This window comes from Pan troglodytes, chromosome 10, assembly GCF_028858775.2.
Source record: "Pan troglodytes isolate AG18354 chromosome 10, NHGRI_mPanTro3-v2.0_pri, whole genome shotgun sequence".
In the NCBI taxonomy this organism is placed as follows: Eukaryota; Metazoa; Chordata; class Mammalia; order Primates; family Hominidae; genus Pan; species Pan troglodytes.
In genome coordinates this window covers 30,829,301-30,850,501 of record NC_072408.2, presented here as the reverse complement: position 1 = coordinate 30,850,501, position 21,201 = coordinate 30,829,301, and the positions used below count along the sequence as shown (strand labels likewise).

The 21,201-nt window shown below is 35.2% G+C and overlaps 1 protein-coding gene across 1 annotated transcript in view; it reads left to right on the top strand.

Annotated features, from left to right (window-relative positions):
• LEMD3 (LEM domain containing 3) overlaps positions 1-21,201 on the top strand; it is a 79,174-nt gene that overhangs the window by 29,284 nt on the left and 28,689 nt on the right. Inside the window, exons 2-4 of the mRNA XM_509197.8 lie at positions 12,540-12,577; positions 17,564-17,630; positions 20,141-20,208. Of these exons, the coding sequence (XP_509197.3) occupies positions 12,540-12,577; positions 17,564-17,630; positions 20,141-20,208 (173 nt within the window). The remainder of the gene's footprint in view (positions 1-12,539; positions 12,578-17,563; positions 17,631-20,140; positions 20,209-21,201) is intronic.

Genomic DNA, 21,201 nt, shown 5'->3' with positions numbered 1-21,201 from the left:
ACAAAAATAATTTTCAGGAAGAGATCTGTTGAAACTCCTAAGAGTTAGGTTGCTCAAACTTTTCTACCTTGAGCAATATAGTAAGATAAAGCTCCCATATTTTAAGTAGACATATTGTGTTGTCTTTATTTGAATCTGATCCTTGTATATTAGTGCCTCGGTATCCGTGGGGGATTGATTCCAGAACCCCCACAGATACTAAAATCCACAGATGCTCAAGTCCCTCATATAAAATTGTGTAGAATTTGCATGTAACCCATGCACATCTTCCTGTATAATTTAAATCATCTTTAGATTACTTATAATACCTAATATGATGTTAATGCTGTGTAAGTGGTTGTTATACTGTATTGTTTTTAAAATTTGTATTATTTTGTATTGTTATATTGTTAGCATTTGTTTTGTTTTTTTCCTCCCACGTATCTTTGATCTGAAGTTGGTTGAGTTCTTGAATGCAGAACACACGGATACAGAGGGCTATCACCACTACCTTTCTTCCCAACATTGTGGTAAACTACAGGGGTGTCTTTAGCTGACAAATTAGATAGAGGCAGCACCTTAATTGTTTCCCTCTGGAGTTTTGAGCTGCCGGGACTTACTTTTGTCTTTGTGGGACGGGTGAAGCAGGCAATTCATTATTAACTTTATAGTTTATCTTAGAGTAAATTGTTGATATTTACTTAACATCTAAGAGTCTTCTCTTAGATTAAACTTTTTTTGAATGAGGACTTCAGTTTTAGTTACTGATCAGATTCAGGAAGAATAATTCTATCAAACATTCTTTTTTGAGTTGTGGATGCTCTATAAAGATATCGGAATTCATCTTTGGAAGGAACAGACTGTCATTAAAGTCTTAAATGTCTATTTTGGTATTTTCTGGATTTGCTAATGATCTAACTTTCTAATTTAGTAATATTTTATTTAGATAAATGAAACCATGCTTATGAAATCATTGACAGATGAATCACCTCCAACTCAATAGGTTAAGCATTTTAGAAAATTTATGAATATTTTCAGACACATATTTTAAAAATGTCTAGACACAAGATCTTATATTTTAGCTATTTTTCAATATGCTATGTTTCTGACACTGTTTTAGGAAAAATAAAATCTTATTTCTAATGTAAATTATATGAATTTCTAAAAATAAGGCTATATTAAACATCATTCTAAAACCAAAAAAAATTGTTACATTACAATGAATCTTCTAGGTCTTTGCAAAAGAGAGGGAACTTTTCTTTTTCAGTTTTCAATTTATAAAGAGTTTAGATTGAATTATGAATAAAGCTGCTGTAAACATCCATGTGCAAGTTTTTTTTGTGGACATAAAGTTGTCACCTCCTTTGAGTAAATACCAAAGAGCATGATTAATGGATCATGTGGGAAGATTATGTTTAGTTTTGTAAGAAGCCACCAAACTGTCTTCCAAAGTGGCTGTACCATTTTGCATTCCTACCAGTAATGAATGAGAGTTCTGAGGCAGGAGAATAGCGTCTGGAGGCAGGGAACCTAAGGCTGATTGACGCTGACTTCCTAGAACTGAATCAAAAGGAAAACCCCAACTTTCCATGCCCAGGTAACAAAGGAACAGAGGGGTTGGGGGTGCAACCCCTGCACCCCCAACCCCTCTGCCACCTTCTGCATTGCAGATGAGAAATGGAAAGTACCTTTGATTGGTCCGCTCCTGCAACTGATCAGACTGGTCACCGGCCTAGTCTTCATTTGCATAAAGATGTAACTTTGTGACTTATGCCTCTGATTGGTCACTTTCCACCATCAATCAGACTGGTTGTGACCCACTACTTCATTTACATAGGGTGTAACCAGGTAACCAATGGGAAACCTTTAGTGGGTATTTACACCCCAGGAAATTCTGTAACCAGTGCTCTTGAGCCACTTGCTCGAGCCTGCTCCCATTCTGTTGAGTGTACTTCTGGTTCAATAAATCTGTGCTTTCGTTGCTTCATTCTTTTGTTGCTTTGTGTGTTTTGTCCAATTCTTTGTTCAAAACACCAAGAACCAGGATGACTCATAGTCAAGACCTTCCACCAGTAATAGTTCTACATCCTCACTGCATTCGTGATGTCAGTGTTCTGGTTTTTAGCCATTCTGATAGGTATGTAATGGTATCTCATTATTTTAATTTGCATTTCCCTGATAACGTATGATGTGGATCATCTTTTCTGTATACTTTCTTTGGTGAGATGTCTGTTAAGTTCTTTGGCCCATTTTTTAATAGGATTTGTTTTCTTGAATTTTTTTCATCTATTTTGAATAGCAGTACTTTATCAGATATGTCTTGCAAATATTTCCTGACAGTCTATGGCTTCTCTTTTTATTCTCTTAACAGTGTCTTTTATAGAGCAGAAATTTTTTAATGTGAATGTCAGCTTATCACTTCTTTCATGGATTATGTGTTTGGTGTTGTATCTAAAAAGTCATTGCCAAACCCTGGGTCATCTAGATTCTCTTTTATCTTCTAGGAGTTTTATAGTTTTGTGTTTGATATGTAGGTGTGTGATCCATTTTGACTTAAGTTTTGGGACGGGTATAAAATCTGTGCCTAGATTAATTTTTTTGCATGTGAGTATCCAGGTGTTCCAGAATTATTTGTTGAAAAAACTATCTTTGCTCCATTATATTGCCTTTGTTCCTTTATCAAAGATCAGTTGACTGTATTTATATGGGTCTATTTCTGGGCTCTCTGTTCTGTTTCACTGATCTTTTTGTCTGTTCTTTCACCAATACCACACTGTCTAGATTATTGTAACTTTAGATAAGTCTTAAAGTCAGACACTGTCAGTCTCCCACCTTTGTTCTTCAATACTGTGTTGGTTATTCTGGGTCTATTGCCTTTCCATATAAATAAACCTTAGAATCAGTTTAACAGTATCCCGAAGATAATCTGCTGGGATTTTGATTGGTATTGCATTGAATCTATAGATCAAGTTGAGAAGAACTGACATCTAGAAAATATTGAGCTTTCTTATCCGTGGACATGAACTATCTTTCAGTTTAATTAGTTCTTTTTGATATCTTTGATCAGAGTTTTGTAGTTTTGCTCATGTAGATCTTGTACATGTTTTGTTAGATTTACCTGTTTCATTTTGGGAGGATGCTAATGTAAATGGTATTGTGTTTTAAATTTTAAATTCCACTTGTTCCTTACTGGCATATAGCAAAGTAGTTGACTTTAGTCTATTAACCTTGCATCTTGCAACCTTGCTTATTAGTTCCAGGAGTTTTTTTGATCAGTTCTTTTGGATTTTCTACATATATTATCATATTATCTGTGAACAAAGTTTTATTTCTTCTTTCAACCTCTGTACTTTTTCTTTCTCTTCTTATTGCATTAGCTAGGACTTGCAGTATGATTTTGCAGTGCAGTGGTGAGAGAAGACAAGACATCCTTGCTTCATTGTTCATCTTAATGGGAATGCTTTGAGTTTCTCACCATTAAGCATGTGTAAACTGTAGGTGTTTCTATTTTTGTTTTGTATTCTTTATTAAGTTGAGGAAATTCCCTTGTATTCCTAGTTTATTTTACTGAGAGTTTTTTTTGATGTGTGGGTATTGAACTTTTTTTTTTTTTTTTGAGATGGAATTTTGTTCTTGTTGCCCAGGCTGGAGTGCAATGGTGCAATCTCGGCTCACTGCAACTTTGGCCTTCCAGGTTCAAGCAATTCTCCTGCTTTGAGTAGTTGGGATTACAAGCTACCCAAGCTGCTAATTTTGCCACCACACCTGGCTAATTTTGTATTTTTAGTAGAGATGGGATTTCACCATGTTGGCCAGACTGGTCTTGAACTCCTGACCTCAGGTGATCCACCTGCCTCAGCCTCCCAAAGTGCTGGGATTACAGGCGTGAACCACTGCGCCTGGCCTGGGTATTGACCTTTTGTCAGATGCTTTTTCTGCATTTGTTGATAAGATCATGTGATTTTTTTTTCTTTAGCCTGTTGATATGGACATTAATTTATTTTCAGATTGCACACCTGCAATAAATCCCACTTGGTTGTAATATACTGTTCTTGTTATACTATGTTGGATGGAATTTGCTATTTGCTGAAGACTTTTGCATCTGTATTCATGAGAGAGATTGGTCTGAAGTTTTCTTGTAATGTCTTTGTCTAGTTTTGGTATTAGGGTAATGCTGAACTCATATCTACTTCTCTCTTCTGAAAGATATTGTAGAGAATTGGTATAAGTTTTTCTTTAAATCTTTGGAAGAATTCTCCATCTGGGCCTGGTGCTTTATATTTTGGAAGGTTATTACTTACTGATTCCATTTCTTTAATAGGTATAGTCCTATTCAGGTTGTGTCTTCTGTGAGTTTTGACAGATTGTGTCTTTCGAGGAATTGGTCTGTTTCATCAAGGTTGTCAAATTTGTGGGCATAGAGTTGTTCACAGTATTCTTTTGTTATCCTTTTAATATCCATGGGATCCATAGTAATGTCCTCTTTTATTTCTGGTATTAGTAATTTGTTTCCTCTCTTTCTTAGCCCACCTAAACGCTTGTTAATTTCATTAATATTTTCAAGGAACCAGCTTCTGGTTTCATTGATTTTTCTCTATAGATTTCCTGTTTTTTAATTTCATTGATTTCTGCTCTAATTCTTACTCTTTCTTATGCTTACTTTGGATTTAATTTATTCTCTTCCTAATTTTCCAAGGTGGAAGCTTATAAATGATATTAGGTCTTTCTTTTCTAATTTATGCATTCATTAAGTCATTTATGCCTTAAGTTGCAATTTTTTGAATTTCTGCAATCAGGCCTTGGCAATGATCTTGTGCAGTAGGGTATGACTAACTCCCACATGCTTAGCGTTCCAATAATGGAACACTAGACATAAATTTAATAAATTTCCCTCAAAAGCACTGCTTTTGCCATGTCCCACAAATTTTGGTACATTTTGTTTTCATTTAGTTCAAAATATTTTAAAGTGTCTCAAGATTTCTTTGTAAACCCATATGTTATTTAGAAGTGTTGTTTAATCCCCAAGTATTTTGGGATTTTTGCATTTATCTTTCTGTTGATTTCTTAATTCAGTTGCAGCCTGAGAGCAGACATTATATGACTTCTATTTTAAATTTGTTATGGCATGTTTTATGGCCCAGAATGTGGTCTGTCTTGGTGAACATTCCATGTAAGCTTGTGAAGACTGTGTATTCTGTTGTTGTTTGATGAAGTAGTCTTTTGTTCATTATATCCAGTTAATTAATGATTTGTTGAGTTCAACTATGCTTACTGACTTTCTGCCTGCTGGATCTGACCATTTCTGGTACAGCAGTGTTGAAGTCTCTATATTAGTGGATTCTTCCTTTTTTTCCTTTTATTTCTATCAGTTTTTGCCTCACATATTTTGATACTTTGTTGTTAGGTACATAAACATTAGATATTGTTATGTCTTCTTAGAGAATTGACCCCTTTGTCATTATGTAATGCTCCTCTTTGTCGCTGATAACTTTTCTTGCTCTCAATTTTGCAGTATCTGAAATTAATACAGCTACTCTTACTTTCTTTTATTAGTGTTAGCATGGTATAACTTCCTCCATGTTTTTACTTTTAATCTATATGTGTCTTTACATTTGAGGTGGATTTCTTACAGACAACTTATACTTGGGTCTTGTTTTGTTATCCACACTGATGTTTTAATTGGTGCATTTAAACTATTGATGTTCAAAGTAAGACTTAATGTCATCAATAGCTTCTAAGAAACTGTCACTTTTTTTTCATTTTTTTTTTTTTTTAAGTTCAGGGGTACTTGTGCAGGATGCACAGGTTTGTTACATAGATAAACGTGTGCCATGGTGATTTGCTGCGCTGATCATTCTGTCACCCAGGTATTAAGGCCAGCATCCATTAGCTGTTTTTCCTGATGCTCTCCCTCACCCCACCCAACCCTCTGACAGGTCCCAGTGTGGGTTTTTCCCCTCCATGTGCCTGTGTGTTCTCATCATTCAGCTCCCACTTATAAGTGAGAACATAGAGTATTTGGTTTTCTGTTCTCGTGTTAGTTTGCTGAGGATAATGGCCTCCAGCCCCATCCATGTCCCTGCAAAGGACATGATCTTGTTCCTTTTTATGGCTGATAGTGTTGCATGGTGTATATGTACCACATTTTCTTTATCCAGTCTATCACTGATGGGCATTTAGGTTGATTCCATGTCTTTGCTATTGCGAATAGTGCTGCAGTGAATATATGTGTGCATATATCTTTATAATAGAATGATTTATATTCCTTTGGGTATATTCAGTAATTGATTGGTGGGTCAAATGGTATTTCCACCTCTAGATCTTTGAGGAATCATCACACTGTCTTCCACAATGGTTGAACTAACTTACACTCCCACCAATAGTGTAAAAGCATTCCTTTTTCTCCACACCTTGCCAGAATATACTTCATAAGGACTTGTTGAAAAACCTGTGGTTAGAAGTCTTTCTTACAGCTTTTGTTACAGATATCTCAAACTCAGGGTACAATTATAATGTGGAATTAGTGCTTGAGTAAATATAAGTAATTTCAGTTATAGTCTCTGTATTAGTCCATCCTCACACTGCTATAAAGAAATACCCAAGACTGGGTAATTTATAAAGGAAAGAGGTTTAATTGACTCACAGTTCTGCAAGGCTAGGAAGGCCTCAGGAAATTTGCAATCATGGCAGAAGGAGAAGCAGAAGCAAGTACCTTTTTCACAAGGTGAGGCGGCAGGAGAGAGAGAATGCAAATGGGGAAGAGCCACTTATAAAACCATCAGATCTCATGAGAACTCATTATCATGAGAACAGCATGGGGGAAACTGCCTCCATGATCCAATCACCTCCCACCAGGTCCCTCCCTCAACACATGGGGATTACAATTTGAGATTAGATTTAGGTGGGGACACAGAGCCTAACCATATCAGTCTGATAACAGTTTTCCACCCCCCTCAAGAATCTCCATTTTTATGGTGAGCAAGTGTGAGACTTTCAGATGATTACAAGGTTGAAAGAGACCATAATTTTTTTTATCACATATAAAGTATAAGAACCAGCTAAGTAATAAGGATAATGGAAAACTTGATTCTGAGTTTTGACCTTTTACTTCCTTAGACACATTGTTTTCAGTTTTCTTTATAGTCTTAGTACTTTGATAGCCATGTTTAAAGTTTTTATTTTTTACAAAATCAGTATGTACTTTCTGTTATTTTTAAAGAATAGTTTATTTGAAAACAGCATGGGATTTTTGCCTCTCAAACAAGGACAGGTGAAAATTGGGAGTTCTGTAGGAGAGCAGAAGTGGAGAGGCTTTTGTGTTCTTGCCCTTTCCCTTCTCTTTAACTGATTATCCCCATCTAGGTTTGTATCTCGAAATTCAGATCAATAGGTGGGATTACAATTGAAAGGTTATTAATGAATACAAGAGTGGTGGTACAAGAGTTTACCTTAGGCAAGTTGTATGGAAGACAGTAATAGATAATTTTGTCCATAAAACTTTTCCTATTTTGATTATGTAATCTCAATATTCATAATAATTTGTTAAGTATACATCAAGGGAACTGTTCCTGTCATCTGGAATGACCATCTATTTAATAAAGCCATGAAACAATTAGAGAACTTTCAGAAAACAAATGGGCATAATGCTGTGTTGCAAAAACATGTCCTGCCTTGTTCACCCTGTCCATTTTTAGATTGGTCTGGATGATAGTGAAATGCAGAAGTGTTTGCCACACAGGTGCAGTGTTTTGCAGCTGTTGGAAACATTCCCCCTCACCCACAACCCCTTTGCTTTCTTCACATAAAATTATGCTATGCTTAAACCATTAATACTAGAAGATGGGATCTGAGAATTTGAATGTCTGTTTACATAAAGATGTAATACAGAGAAATAACTGCTCATTCAGGCATCTGAATGTAACTGCCTAGATGACTTTATTAAAACTGTCCTTAAGGTCACACTAGCCTTAAGGTCATGGAGTTTTAGATACAAGAGACTGCCTTTAAAACTCCTGTCTGTAGAATTGCTGCCCTCCAGGACTGAACTGTCTTTGAGGACAGGGCTTATATATATTTATTTTTAAATCTCTTGTAACTAACATAACACCTGGACAAGTAGGCACTTTATATGTTTGCGAATATTTTATGTTGCAAGATGAAGCCAAATGAAAATATCTTTTAGTATGGTACTAAATCAGAAATTATAATTTTTTTAAACTGATGCCATGTGGTACACTCTGTAGTAGTCATGAACAGAGTGCCATGGCCTGAGAGAGAAGGGGGGAGTGAATAATCCTGTCCATGGAAATCACGGGATACTTTATATTTTTATGTATCACAGAAAATACTTCCCTAGACTACAATTGGAGAATTTGTTTTGAAGAGAATTTTTTTCCTCATCTAAGAGAAAATAATGTATTTTCCAACAGCAGTGTTTTCCCTCCATATCCCCATTTTTGTCATTTTTGATGCATCATATAATAACCAAATTAATGATTCAAAATTGGAAAGTTTTAGAGCATGCTTTCTTTATATAAAACCAATGTTTTATTTTCTGTAGTTATTTCTATGATAAGAGTTATGTATGCTTTGGAGTCAGACATAAATAGGTTTGAATCTCATATTTTTTAATCCCAACTTACTAAATTGTTTACCTCAAGGAAGCAACTTAACCTCAACATGTCTCAATATTTCTGTCTGCAAAAATAGGGCTAATACCACTCTAAACGGTAGTGTTATGAGGATGAAATGAGGTACCTCTTGAGTACATGGCAGCAGCATTATTCCTGGTGCGTATTAGGAACTCAGTAAACATAATTTCCTTTTTATTCAACGGAGAGGGTTGTAGTAATCAAGACTATAGTACTTTTTCTGGCATTGATGAAGCTGCTATTCTAGGAGACCATAGTATGCCCGCAAGTTTCTATTTGTTCAGCATGTGCATAGTACCCAGTATCTGCAAAGGCATTGAGATATGTGGCGATATTGCAGTCTTGTTGGGGCTGGGGGTGAGGAGTAGAACACCAAATATTGAAATCATGATAAAAGGTAGTACATTACTGAGATTCTGAGAAGGGGGATTCTGAGAAGGAGGTCACGATAAACTGCAGTGATTAGGCATCCTTCATGGTGGTAGCATAGCTGCGAACTGAACCTTCAAGGCAGATTGGAGAAGAAAAACATTCAGGCCTAAAAAAGACCAGAAAGAGCAAGTGCTCAGTCTTCTGAGAGAATATTTTTGTGTGCTGTAATTGACAGTGGTTCCATGTATACAGAATAAAAAATTGTCATATTAGACTGAAGCTGGCTGTGTTGATCCAAAGAAAGCGTAGGAAAGCATCCTGAATGTACTATTGCCTGTTTTCCTGACTCATAAATAGCATATCCTTTATTCTCCAAATGCTTAGGACTCTTAAACTAGCAAAGCATATACTTTGAAGTTTATAAACGTATAGATGTGTTCGCAAGTTTTTCCTTTTTATCTGAGAATTCATAACATGATACATTTTATTTCTGTGTAAGAGAATGGAAAACAGTTTACATTTGAGAAAAGATCAGTAAAACTAGTAACATTTTTGGAATTGGTGGGGGTAGAGGAAGGGAGGGATTTGGAGGAGAAGCATTGTGTGTCTTATAAGAAATTATCACAAGATAATTTGTTCCTTGCAACAAGGTGTGATTAGGAACCATTGGAAAATTTTGAGGATTCTAATGAAACATTTAAGGAATTTGATTTTTACAGTTAGTAGGATAGTTTAAAGGGAAAAGAAGTCAAAATATTAAGGACCTTTACAAAGAAAAGCTTGGTATATTTGAGGCTTGAAATAATCTGAACTAAAGTATTGAAGAAGAAATGTCCAAAAAAGCAATAGTGAGAGGCTGTTGGGAGTGTAGGGTTAAAGGAGGACAACAGATCAAAAATGGCTGCAAGGCTCTGCCTTTAGGGGATGGAAGAGTAAATTTTGAAGTACCATCTTGGTATTATCATTGCTCTAGGATAAGGTATAAGAGCTGTAATTCACTCTCAGGTCCCTCCCTAGTTTTCTAGTGACTGAATAAAGAATGAAGTGGCAAATTTTTGCTGTGGGATGCTTTTGAAACAAGGTTTCTTCTCTTCAGTTACCTAATTGGGAGAGGGTGTTAAATATATTTTCACTAGGGGTAACAGTATATGTTGTTTCCATTAAAGACTAGGTAATTTGGATGTGATAGAAGATATTGGTGTGTTTTTAGAAATACTGAAATGATTTGGGGTAAGAAAAAAATGTATAAAGATACTTTGAAAACTTTGAGGGCTTTTAATTTGTTAGAGTTGCTGTTTTTGGATGGTGTTTTCTTGTAAAAACTTAACCCCAAGGATATGTTTTACTTCTGCTGTTGTTAATAGGTCTCTGTTCATTTAATAGGTGGCAATTATCATGAGCATTTGGGGAAAAAAATTTTAACGAAGTTTTGTTGGGCAGAAAGTATACTCTTGGCTTTTTTAGGTATGTTATACTCCAGGTATTTTAGACTACAAGGCAAGAGGCAGAAATCTAGAAGGATACTAGGGGCAGAGCAATATTTTCAGCAAAATTGTTTTCCCCCTCTTCAGCTTTCTCTGTTACCCTATCCCTCTCCCTTTTTAGTAGCTCAGAACATACCCTCCTCCAGCTTCCTGCAAAATTGAACACTTTTGCTTCAGTGTTAACACACAAAGTGAAATAAAGAAGAGTGCCGAGATAGCACAACAAGCATTTTTCAAGCACTAACTATATATCTAGTACTATGCTTGGTTCTGGGCATGCACATGTGTATAACACACGCTCCCTGTCTTGAGAAGCCCACAGTAGAGCAGTGTGGTGAACATTGATAATTTACAGTTATGCTTTTATGGAGCTACTCACAGAGCTGATTTTCCATTTGATAGTCTTGACAAAAAGTAATTTTGTGTATAATCAAAAAAGCAATACTAGCATAGCTTTTTTTCATAGACATTAAAACTTGTTTTTGGAACTGCACACTTATATTTTTAAGAATTGTTCTTATAAAGAGCAAATAAAACACCTTTTACACTTTGTATTGTTTGGCTAATTTATTGTCATTCGTTTGGCCAAATGACAAGGCATTTTTTTGGTAGTACGTTGAGCTAAATATAGCTGTTCAATGTTTATATTGAAAAATTAATATTATTAAAAAGGGTATCTTTTTAGTCCATGTGTTCTGATCCTTAACATTTTATTTAATCTTGAAGCTATATTATTTCTTCTCCCTATTCCCCTTTTGAGTACTTTCGATTTTCTGTAATATCTTTCAAAACATTTTCTTTCCCAACATTAAAACCCTTTTGATGTATAGAGAAATGTCGTTTAAAAATCCATTAGCAAAATCCCTTATGATGATAACAGGATACATTTTTTTTTCCTTGCTCTTTTATTGTACCTTGTTAAGCTGGTCTCACATGAACTTTCTTAGAATCAGGCAGTTCCTGGTTCCTATGGGACTTCCTGTTTTCTCAAATAAAAATAGAAAAGCATCTCAGAAAGGAAACCTGGTCAGTGTGAACTACTTTGTAAGATCAGTTAGTCTTAGTTAGTCTTAGTTGTGGCCTGGATTATACAGATATATAGTCTATATAAAATATAAAAGTTTACAGGTATCTGAAAGCTTTGAATATTATCGTATGTAATATCAAAATAAACAAAATGATAAGGAGAAGACTCTGAATAAAAACCCTGAGAGGTGCTACATATTCAGCCATAAACATTTTTGTATCTTAATTTAGAGGTGAAGGAGGGGCATAGGGGTTGGATGGAAAGTGGTAAATCCTTTCCTTATTATGTAATATTTTATTGTAAATTTGGAATTGTTTAATACTGAGACTTAATTCTTAGTTACTTTGATCTGTATTTTTTTTTCTTGCCACTTTTTCAGATGTTGGCAAGGATTAGGAAGGTGGATTTTTAAAAAATCATTAGAAGTCAGAATTCTAAATGAATTATTCAGTTTTAAAGCATCTTGTAGATTTCTTTCAGTAGTAAACTGCTTCTTAGTCTATATTATGAAGAGAAATCAAGTTAAGGTAGAAACAAATGGTATAGTCATTAGCAGTAATAATAATGGATAGTGTATATTGAGTACATATTAAGTGCTTGACACTGTGTCAAACGTTTTATCTTGTTTATCTCATTTAATCCTGACAACAACTGTATAAGGTAGGTATCATTGTTATCCATACTCCTTTAAAGAAGAAACTACAATTTAGAGTAGCTAATTAGATGTTAGTTCAAAGAGACATTACTAATAAGTGGTAGAGGTGGAGCTGGGACTTGAACTCAGCTTCTGTCATACCAGAGCACCTGATCTCAATGATTGTGAGGAAAACCACTAATTCAAAGTGAGAATGATAAGTATAAGTCTGAAAAATTACTTCCCTAACCTTTATTATCACCAGTTTGTTTACATTTGGTTTACATATTTATATCCAGTTTTAGCAAAGTACATGCTGGCATTTCAGAGAGTTTGGGGGATTTTAATTCGTAAGTGATGCTAATACTTGTCTTTTTTTCCTTCCTTGATAGTAGAAAACCCCTTTGGTGAAACATTTGGAAAAATACAAGTAAGTAAACGATCATAATACTGATAATTTTGTGTCATGTTTTATATGATAAAAGCAGGAGAATGACTATCAACTAAAAAAAAGTAATTTTAAAGTTATTTTAGTCTTAAACAATAGGTTTTATCAACTTAAAAAAATAGTAATTTTAAGGTTATTTTAGTCTAAAACAATAGGCTTTCTTATTCTGAGTATTCCCTAACTGTCGTATAATTAAATCTGACACAGATTTTCTCTTAAGAGCTGAACTGTTTATCACTTTACTGTAAAAGACTACTGCCAAGTAAAATGGGAGTGGCATATCATCAGTGGATCTTGTCTTACACTTAAAAGTATGCCTGTTGCCTGTAGTTGTTGGATACCTTAGCAGTTTTTGTCCGTTTTGCCCTCATTTTACCTCTTTGGATCTTCTGCATATTGGCATGCCTATTCGACCATCAAAAGGACTTAGAAAGGAAGCATATCCTTCAGGCTATTTCTTTAATTTTTTAAAGAGTGCTATAATACTAATTTTAACCTAAATTTTACTTATATAAAAATATTTTTCACTTACCCATCATTACAGGGACTTCAGAGATTAAGATGTTTAAGCTTGTAATTAGTTATTAATTTTTTATTATGGGAACTGTTATATAGACCTGTATAGAAAACATTATTTGTTGTACTGAAGGATGTGTAATAATGTGTAATCACATCCATAGAATATTACTTTCTATTGTTAATGTGGAACTCTGAAATGATTAGTAATATTCTATTGCAGTGATAATTGTTTAAAACAAAGTTGGCTTTTTCAGTTGCATGAAGTGTAACACTGCTACAGTGTCATAATTTAAATTTGGTACAGTATACTTACTGAACATTAGAAATAGAAGACTATTTTCTTCTGTTTAATTTTCCCCAAGGAAGAAACTGAAATTCTGAACTTCTGAATAATAGTAATAATTATAATGAAGATAGTGGCTGTTTACTTATATTAAATGCTCATTCTGTACAGGGCCCCTTGCCAAGTTGTATTAGTCTGTTCTCATGCTGCTAATAAAGACATACCGAGACTGGGTAATTTATAAAGGAAAGAGGTTTAATTGACTCACAGTTCGGCTGGGGAGGCCTCACAATCGTGGCGGAAGGTGAAAGTCATGTCTTACCTGGTGGCAGGCAACAGAATATATGCAGGGCAACTCCACTTTATAAAACCATCAGATCTCACGAGACTTATTCACTATTCATCACGAGAATAGCATGGGGAAAAAACCCACCCCATGCATGATTCAGTTACCTCCCACCACTGCCTCCCACAACACGTGGGGATTATTACAATTCAAGGTAAGATTTGGGTGGGGACACAGAGCCAAACCATATCACAAGTGTTAAAATTCATTATTATTTAATCAAAGGCATAATGCAAACAGTTTAAAATATCCTTGAAGAGTCCGGGCGTGGTGGCAGGCGCCTGTAGTCCCAGCTACTCGGGAGGCTGAGGCAGGAGAATGGCCTGAACCTGGGAGGCGGAGCTTGCAGTGAGCCAAGATTGTGCCACTGTACTCCATCCTGGGCTACAGAGCGAGACTCCATCTCAAAAAAAAAAAAAAAAAAAAAAAAATTCCTTGAAGAGAAAATTGGCTGAGGATTGAGGAGGGAAATATTTAATGGTGACAATATATGAGAAAATTGGATAGAGTCACCCTATAGATTTTTCTCCCTCCAAAATGAAAAACAATAGTCTGGGCCTTACTAAAACACAATTAGAAAGTAGCTAATTCAAATTACAAAATTGCCTTTATTTAATGAAAGATTATTTGAAAGCTTATTTTATGTATTTACTTGTGGAACTTTAACTAGTTTGCAGAATTATTAGGGAAGCCAGTAGTTAGACATTAAGCTGAAATATTAGGAGACAATCTGAAAAGCAGTCAAAATGGAAGAAGAGTGTAATCAAACTGTAAACCAGTAAGTAAGTTTAAAAGTTGATTTGTATACTTTTCAGATTTACTGCTAGTTTAGTGTACTTGTACTAAAGATAACTGAACCAAAACCTTTGTTTCTTTCTCAAAATGTGTTCATTCACTTAATAGCATATATCATCATGCCACTGCACTCTGCCACAGCCTGAGTGACAGAGCAAGACTGTAAAGATAGATAGATAGATAGATAAAGTAAATAATATATCTCATAAACACCTACTTAGATTATAATTTAGTTGGTCATTTGGATAGCAGTTGAGGCCCTTCTAGTATATAGATGGTCATTTAAACTGTTTGTTTGTTTGTTTTTTTGAGACAAGGTCTCATTTTTATCACCCAGGCTGGAGTGCAGTGGCATGATCACGACTCACTGCAGCCTCAACCTCCTGGGCTCAAGTTATCCTCCCACCTCAGTCTCCTGAGGAGCTGGGACTACAGGTGCATACCACCACACCCAGCTAAATTTTGTATTTTTTTGTAGAGATGGGGTTTTGCCACATTGCCCAGGCTGGTCTCAAATTCCTGAGCTCAAGCAATTCTCCTGGCTCAGCCTCCCAAACTGTTGGGATTTCAGGTGTGAGCCACCGCACCCGGCCTTAAATAAATTTTCATTGGAAAGATAATTCTTGTAAAAAACTATAGTTGAGCTTTCTGAGTTCTTAAGTTATTTGTATGAGAATGTAACAGTATGTATGTCATCCAGTATGAGATCAGTTCCATCTGGTTAAGTGTTGTTACTTCTATTTATCTAGTCCAATGTTTAATATCTGTGAATCAAAAGCTAAAGTTTATTCGCAGGTCCCTCTTATGTTTATTAAAGATGTAATCAGAGGACAGATGCCAATGTTCAAATTTTGTTTTGTTTTTGAAAGGGGAGTGAGGAAGGGTATGATAGTACATATAAAACAAAAAGAAAATAAGTCTCTTTTCCAGATGAGAGGAAAAGAAACACAAAACTTTCCATTGCTTTAATCCCAAAACTTAACTAGATTCACCTTGGTTTTATGTGTCACATCCATAAGCTACACTGTCATTGGAACACCTACTCATCCTATTATGTTGAAGATATTTATTAAAAATGATTTTTGTGGTTTAATGTATCACAAATGCCTAGGTTTCAGAATCCTGTTTCAGCCCTGCTCTTACTTTTTTTTTGAGACGGAGTCTCGCTCTGTCACCAGGCTGGAGTACAGTGGCATGACCTCCGCTTACTGCAACCTCCACCTCCTGGGTTCAAGTGATTCTCCTGCCTCAGCCTCCCAAGTAGCTGGGACTACAGGTGCATGCCACCACGCTCAGCTCATGATCCACCCTCCTCGGCCTCCCAAAGTGCTGAGATTACAGGCATGAGCCACCACACCCAGCCTACTGTTACTTTTTGATGTCTAATTTTTGCAGTTTGAATTTTTGATCTTATGTGAAGATAAGGACTGGCTTGATTCAGAATCTGATTAAGATAAAATTGAGACAAAAATATATATATATGTAGGAAGGCAAGTAGTAAACTGAATCAATAAGTAACTTATCTCAGTCAACCATCTGACATAAAACCAGGTATTCTGGTGGTAGGATCTTGGCGCTTTTGATGAGTTTTGCTCTTAGTATAACCGATTAAAGCTGCAATGACAAAAGCATGCCACCCATAGTGTGCAAACATGTTCTCTTCTGTCCCTGCACATACACCACAAAATAAATGGATGAGGTTGCATGTTATTAGACATATAAATGTTACTTTTCCAGTCTTTTATATCTTGCTTCAATTTGCTCCATGATCTGTTCATCCAGTAAATCTGTTTTGTTGTAAACTTCAGAGCCCCCTGATAAATCATGGACTTATTTTAGGTAGTGCAATAAGCTATTACCCCCTCCCCACCCTACCCTCCATCATTTATGTCGATCCCTCCTGATCGTAATTGCTCTTAAATTGGAGATCTTGTTGCTTTAGACTACTTGGCAGGTACTTAGGCTGTACCATTGCAATAATTCTCTATCTGGACTCTTTTCATACAATTATTTCTGCTTCCGAGCCAGCCTATACGTTGTACATTCTGGCCCGGGTAGTATCAGGGTAGTATTCCTGATGCACAAGTCTGTTTTACTCTCCTGCTAAATTTTCAGAATGAAGTCAAACTCTCTGTCTTGCTATCCAAGGCTGTCTGGTAGTTAATACTAAACAACTTTTCTAGTAGTTTGCAGAATCAAACAAGGGCTACTGGTTATGTAAGAAATATAACCAATGCTTTCATGCCTTCATGCCCTTGCTCAGGGTCTTTCCCATTGCCTAGGATGCTGATCTGTTAGTTTTTCCTTTTAAACCAAACTCAAATATTCTGTTCCATAAATTCTGTTCCCTCCTTCCCTCCTTCTATATTTACAGAAGAAGGAGGGAAGAGAATCTTCTGTATTACTCTGCAGTTGTATAACATTTAATATGTTTTTTGCCCTTGAGTACAGGAACCATCTTGTTCACTGGGTCTCTCGCTTTGCTGAGAGAACAGTTCTTAACTCCTAGTAGATGTTTATTTAATGTTTGTTTCATTTTAACAGTTCACAAGTTTATACAGGGGCACCTTGGGAGCCTAGGAGAGGACTGAGTATCAGTCAACGTGCCAGTACTCATTCCCTTAGTTTTATGTGGTTGAGTTAGAGTAAAACAAGACATGAAGGGCAGCCTTGATGAAGAAAACAGTCTCATATGAACAGTTTACATAAGAATACACTGTGTAGAGGGGGATTGGGAACATTGCTTTGGTGATTGATGGAGTTTATTGTCTGTGAGACCTTTTTTAGCACTAACCTTATGCCAATTTTTAAATCGTTCTCCAGAAAGTGAAATATTTAGAGTAATAATTTAGAGTCTTAGATTAAGGTTTCTTAAAAATATGGTGCCCATTACTTAAATGTGAATTTGTCTTTCAGATTATGTGGCTTCTGTGATTTTAAATTTACTTTTTTTTTTTGATTAAGAATTATTTGGTGTTTTTTTTCTTGTAATTGGGTATTTCATAATAACTTCTCTTAATTTTAGGAAAGTGAAAAAACTCTTATGATGAACACATTATATAAGCTTCATGATCGATTGGCACAGCTTGCAGGTAATTGTTTTAACTTTTATAGTTGCTAAAAATGTTTTGAAAAATGTATGTAGCATGTTATTAGTAGAAAATATTTTTCCAAGTCCAGTGTTATATTTGTGAAATATTTTTCTTTAGAAGTTTTCATTACCTTTACAGAGTGATTTTTGATTTTTATATATGTATTTAATCAAGGCTTTTTTCCTGCCTGCCATCTGTATTAGAGGTAATATATATATATAATATAGTTATAAAGTTGATCAAATTTCTTTATTGCATCAGTGGTAACAAAAAATCTGGAAAGCTTAAGTGTCAGAGGAATTAGGTAAGCAGTGAATTAACTAAAATCTTGGATTAAATATTCAAATGCAGATTTTCTTTTGTTAGTTGTATAGGTATCATTCTGTTTGATAAAGTAAATTTATTCTCCTGTAATTTTCTCTCCGGATTAATTGCATTTTCCTCGTATTCTGCTCTTAGTAATTCTTTGAGAGCTCTAAGGTAGTCAACTTGTCCGAAATGGGAATAATTTATTATAGATGAATTAGTATCAAGTTTAGCACATGTAAACTGCAGTAGCAGCTTATCTATTACCTTTTTTTAGTTCTTTTTTTTTTTTTTAAACATATAATCTGAAAGAAGAGACTTGGATTCTTGTAAGCAGGCATAAGAAAAGAAAAATGCAGTTTTCAAACTTTTCTATGTAGCAGAACTTTTGTGTAAACCAGATTATTGGTAGCAGCCTATAGGTAAATATGGAACTTCTCTGGTTGAATGGAGGTATTTAGGATCCTGACAGTTTCCCATCCTCTGATCTGTCTTTGTTTTGTCCATTGGGTTCTTAATTCTGGTCAATTTTTTAAGCTTTTAATTCTGTATTATATCGCTAAAAGCCTTCTTTGCTTTGATTGTCATTCACACACTTCAAGCTAATGACATTTATTTGGTATGCTGTAGCACCCAGAGATAGGTTAAGTATATGCTAGTTATGCTAGCTAGGGATATTGCTAACACAAGCTTCTACAGCTATCTCTGTAGCATTGTTTTATCAAGTATGGTTCATGGCCAGCTAAATGAGCATAATCTGATGTGCTTTTAAAGATACAGATTCCTTCCCCTTGAGTAAGGGTCAACAAGCTTTTTTTCTGTGAAGGGTCAGATAGTGGATATTTTAGGCTTTGTAGGTTAGTTTGCCTCTGTCACAACCACTCAGTTATGTTATACCATGAAAGCAGCCATAAATACTACATAAGTGAATGAGCTTGGCTGTATTCCAGTAAAACTTCATTTATAAAAACCAGAGTAGGCCAGATTTGACCCATGGGCTGTAATTTGCAGACCTCTGCTCTAAATCTATGGGATCTAAATCTCTGAGGATGCACTAATAAACTTTCAAGACTTGTTCATCTGATAGGTACTTCTCCCCTTTTTATAGCTACTGACATTAAAATGATTACTTGAACAAAACTGAAATGAGAACATGGCTGCTTTTATTTTAGAAACATTTGGCAAGGATTTTACTTTAATTATTCTACTTTCATGTTAACAAGCTTTTTAACTACTTGAAAGACACAGGGAAGGGAAAACATGACAATTGGAGTTCAATATGAGGATAATTTATTTCTAATAACCACTTATAGTCTAAAGAAAAAGCCCTGAATTCGCTTCTTATCAACAATTAAAAGAAAAGATAAATGTAGTTTTCCAAAGATTTATATGAGCACATCCCTTTGTAGAAACCAGATCATAGGTGGAAACTTGTACCTGATTTCCCTGTTGGTCTGTTATAACAATTTTTGTTTTTTAAGATTTTTTTGAGACAGGATCTTTTCTGTCACTCAGGCTGGAGTGAAGTAGGGTGATCACAGCTCACTGCAGCTTCAAATTCATGGAGTCAAGCTGTCTTCTCGCCTCTGCTTCCCGAATAATTGGGACAACAGACGCACACTACCACACCTGGTTATGTTATAACAGTTTTTAAGGCATGCACACCCCTTGCTAAAGATAGGATTAGTTATACTCTGAAAATGCACATACTTTAATTCATTAATAAATTCAAACTTATTTGAACCCTTAAATGATTAGCTTTAAGAATAGGTGTGTAAGTTAAGTTAGCACAATGAATATGCTGAATTTTTTCCCTTTTAGGAATAATACATATTTCTGGAGGGCGTCTTGTGTGCCAAGATCTGTGGATAGGCATCAGTGTGACATAGTTCCTATACCAGCTTACAGTTTAGTTGGGAATATAAGAGGAAGATATGTTCTTGTTTGGACTGAAATGCATTTAAAAGTTGTGGTTAATGTAAGGGTAGTTGTTTGTTTATATTCTTACTGGAATTTCTTTGTTTATATTCTTACTGGAATTTCTTCTAGAAAGTATAAATAATATTGTTCATGTTCTTTCTTTACTGATTATAATAATATAACCTGTAATTGTATAATATATAAAATATTTGAATTAATTATGTTTGTTTTCTTCTGTTTAAGAGAGTACTGATTCAAAATTAATAATATGCTAATCTTTCCAGGAGATCATGAATGTGGCAGTTCTAGTCAAAGAATGCTTTCTGTTCAAGAGGCAGCTGCGTATTTAAAAGTAAGCAGTGAAATTAGAATTTTAATAGCTATATTTTAAAAAATTATATAAATCATTGCTACTTGTAAGAATCATATATTTGATTATTTTAATTGTACTGTTAAAAGCTTGGGCCTGCTGTTTGGTATAATATGAGCAGTTATGAGAAAGTGAAATTGTTCAACTTTTTTTTTTTTTTTTTTGTGAGACAGAGTTTCGCTCTTGTTCCCCAGGCTGGAGTGCAATGGCTGATCTCGACTCACTGCAACATTCGCAACCAGGGTTCAAGCGATTCTCCTGCCTCAGCCTCGCGAGTAGCTGGAATTACAGGCACCCACCACCTCGCCCAGCTAATGTTTTTTGTATTTTTAGTAGAGATGGAGTTTCACTATGTTGGCCAGACTGGTCTCAAACTCCTGGCCTCAAGTGATCCGCATGCCTTGGCCTCCCAAAGTGCTGGGATTATAGGCGTGAGCCACCTGTTCAATTTTTTTTAGTTTGTTTTAGAACATTCTCTATGAGAGAATGCATATTAATTTGGAAAGGGTACAAAGAAACATTGGTCATAGGGAAATTGAGATAGGTGAGTAGTAGCATGTAAGAGAGCAGGTAAATATCTAACCATTTATTTAAAATCTTCTGTCCCAGATCAGTTTCTTCTCCGAATACTAAGAGAACTTGCTGTTGAATTTTCTAAACTACTGTAAATAATTTCTAGAAAATCTTAATGAAAGGTAGTAAAAGATTAAAGATGGATAAATGTCATTCTGATTTCTCAGAAGTGGAAAGTGGCATTTGAAAACCATACAGGAAAGCTTGTTGTCGGTCCAGTTCCATAAAGATAATTTCATAAAGATCTGAGTTCTTGCAAATGGAAACGTTGATCCCTGGAAGGTGGCTGGCATTTGAACGTGGACAAGTCATGCCATACAAATTTCATGCCTCCCATCCCCTTGTTAAAATTGTGGTAAAAAATATATAACATGAAATCTGTTAACATATTTTTAAGTATAC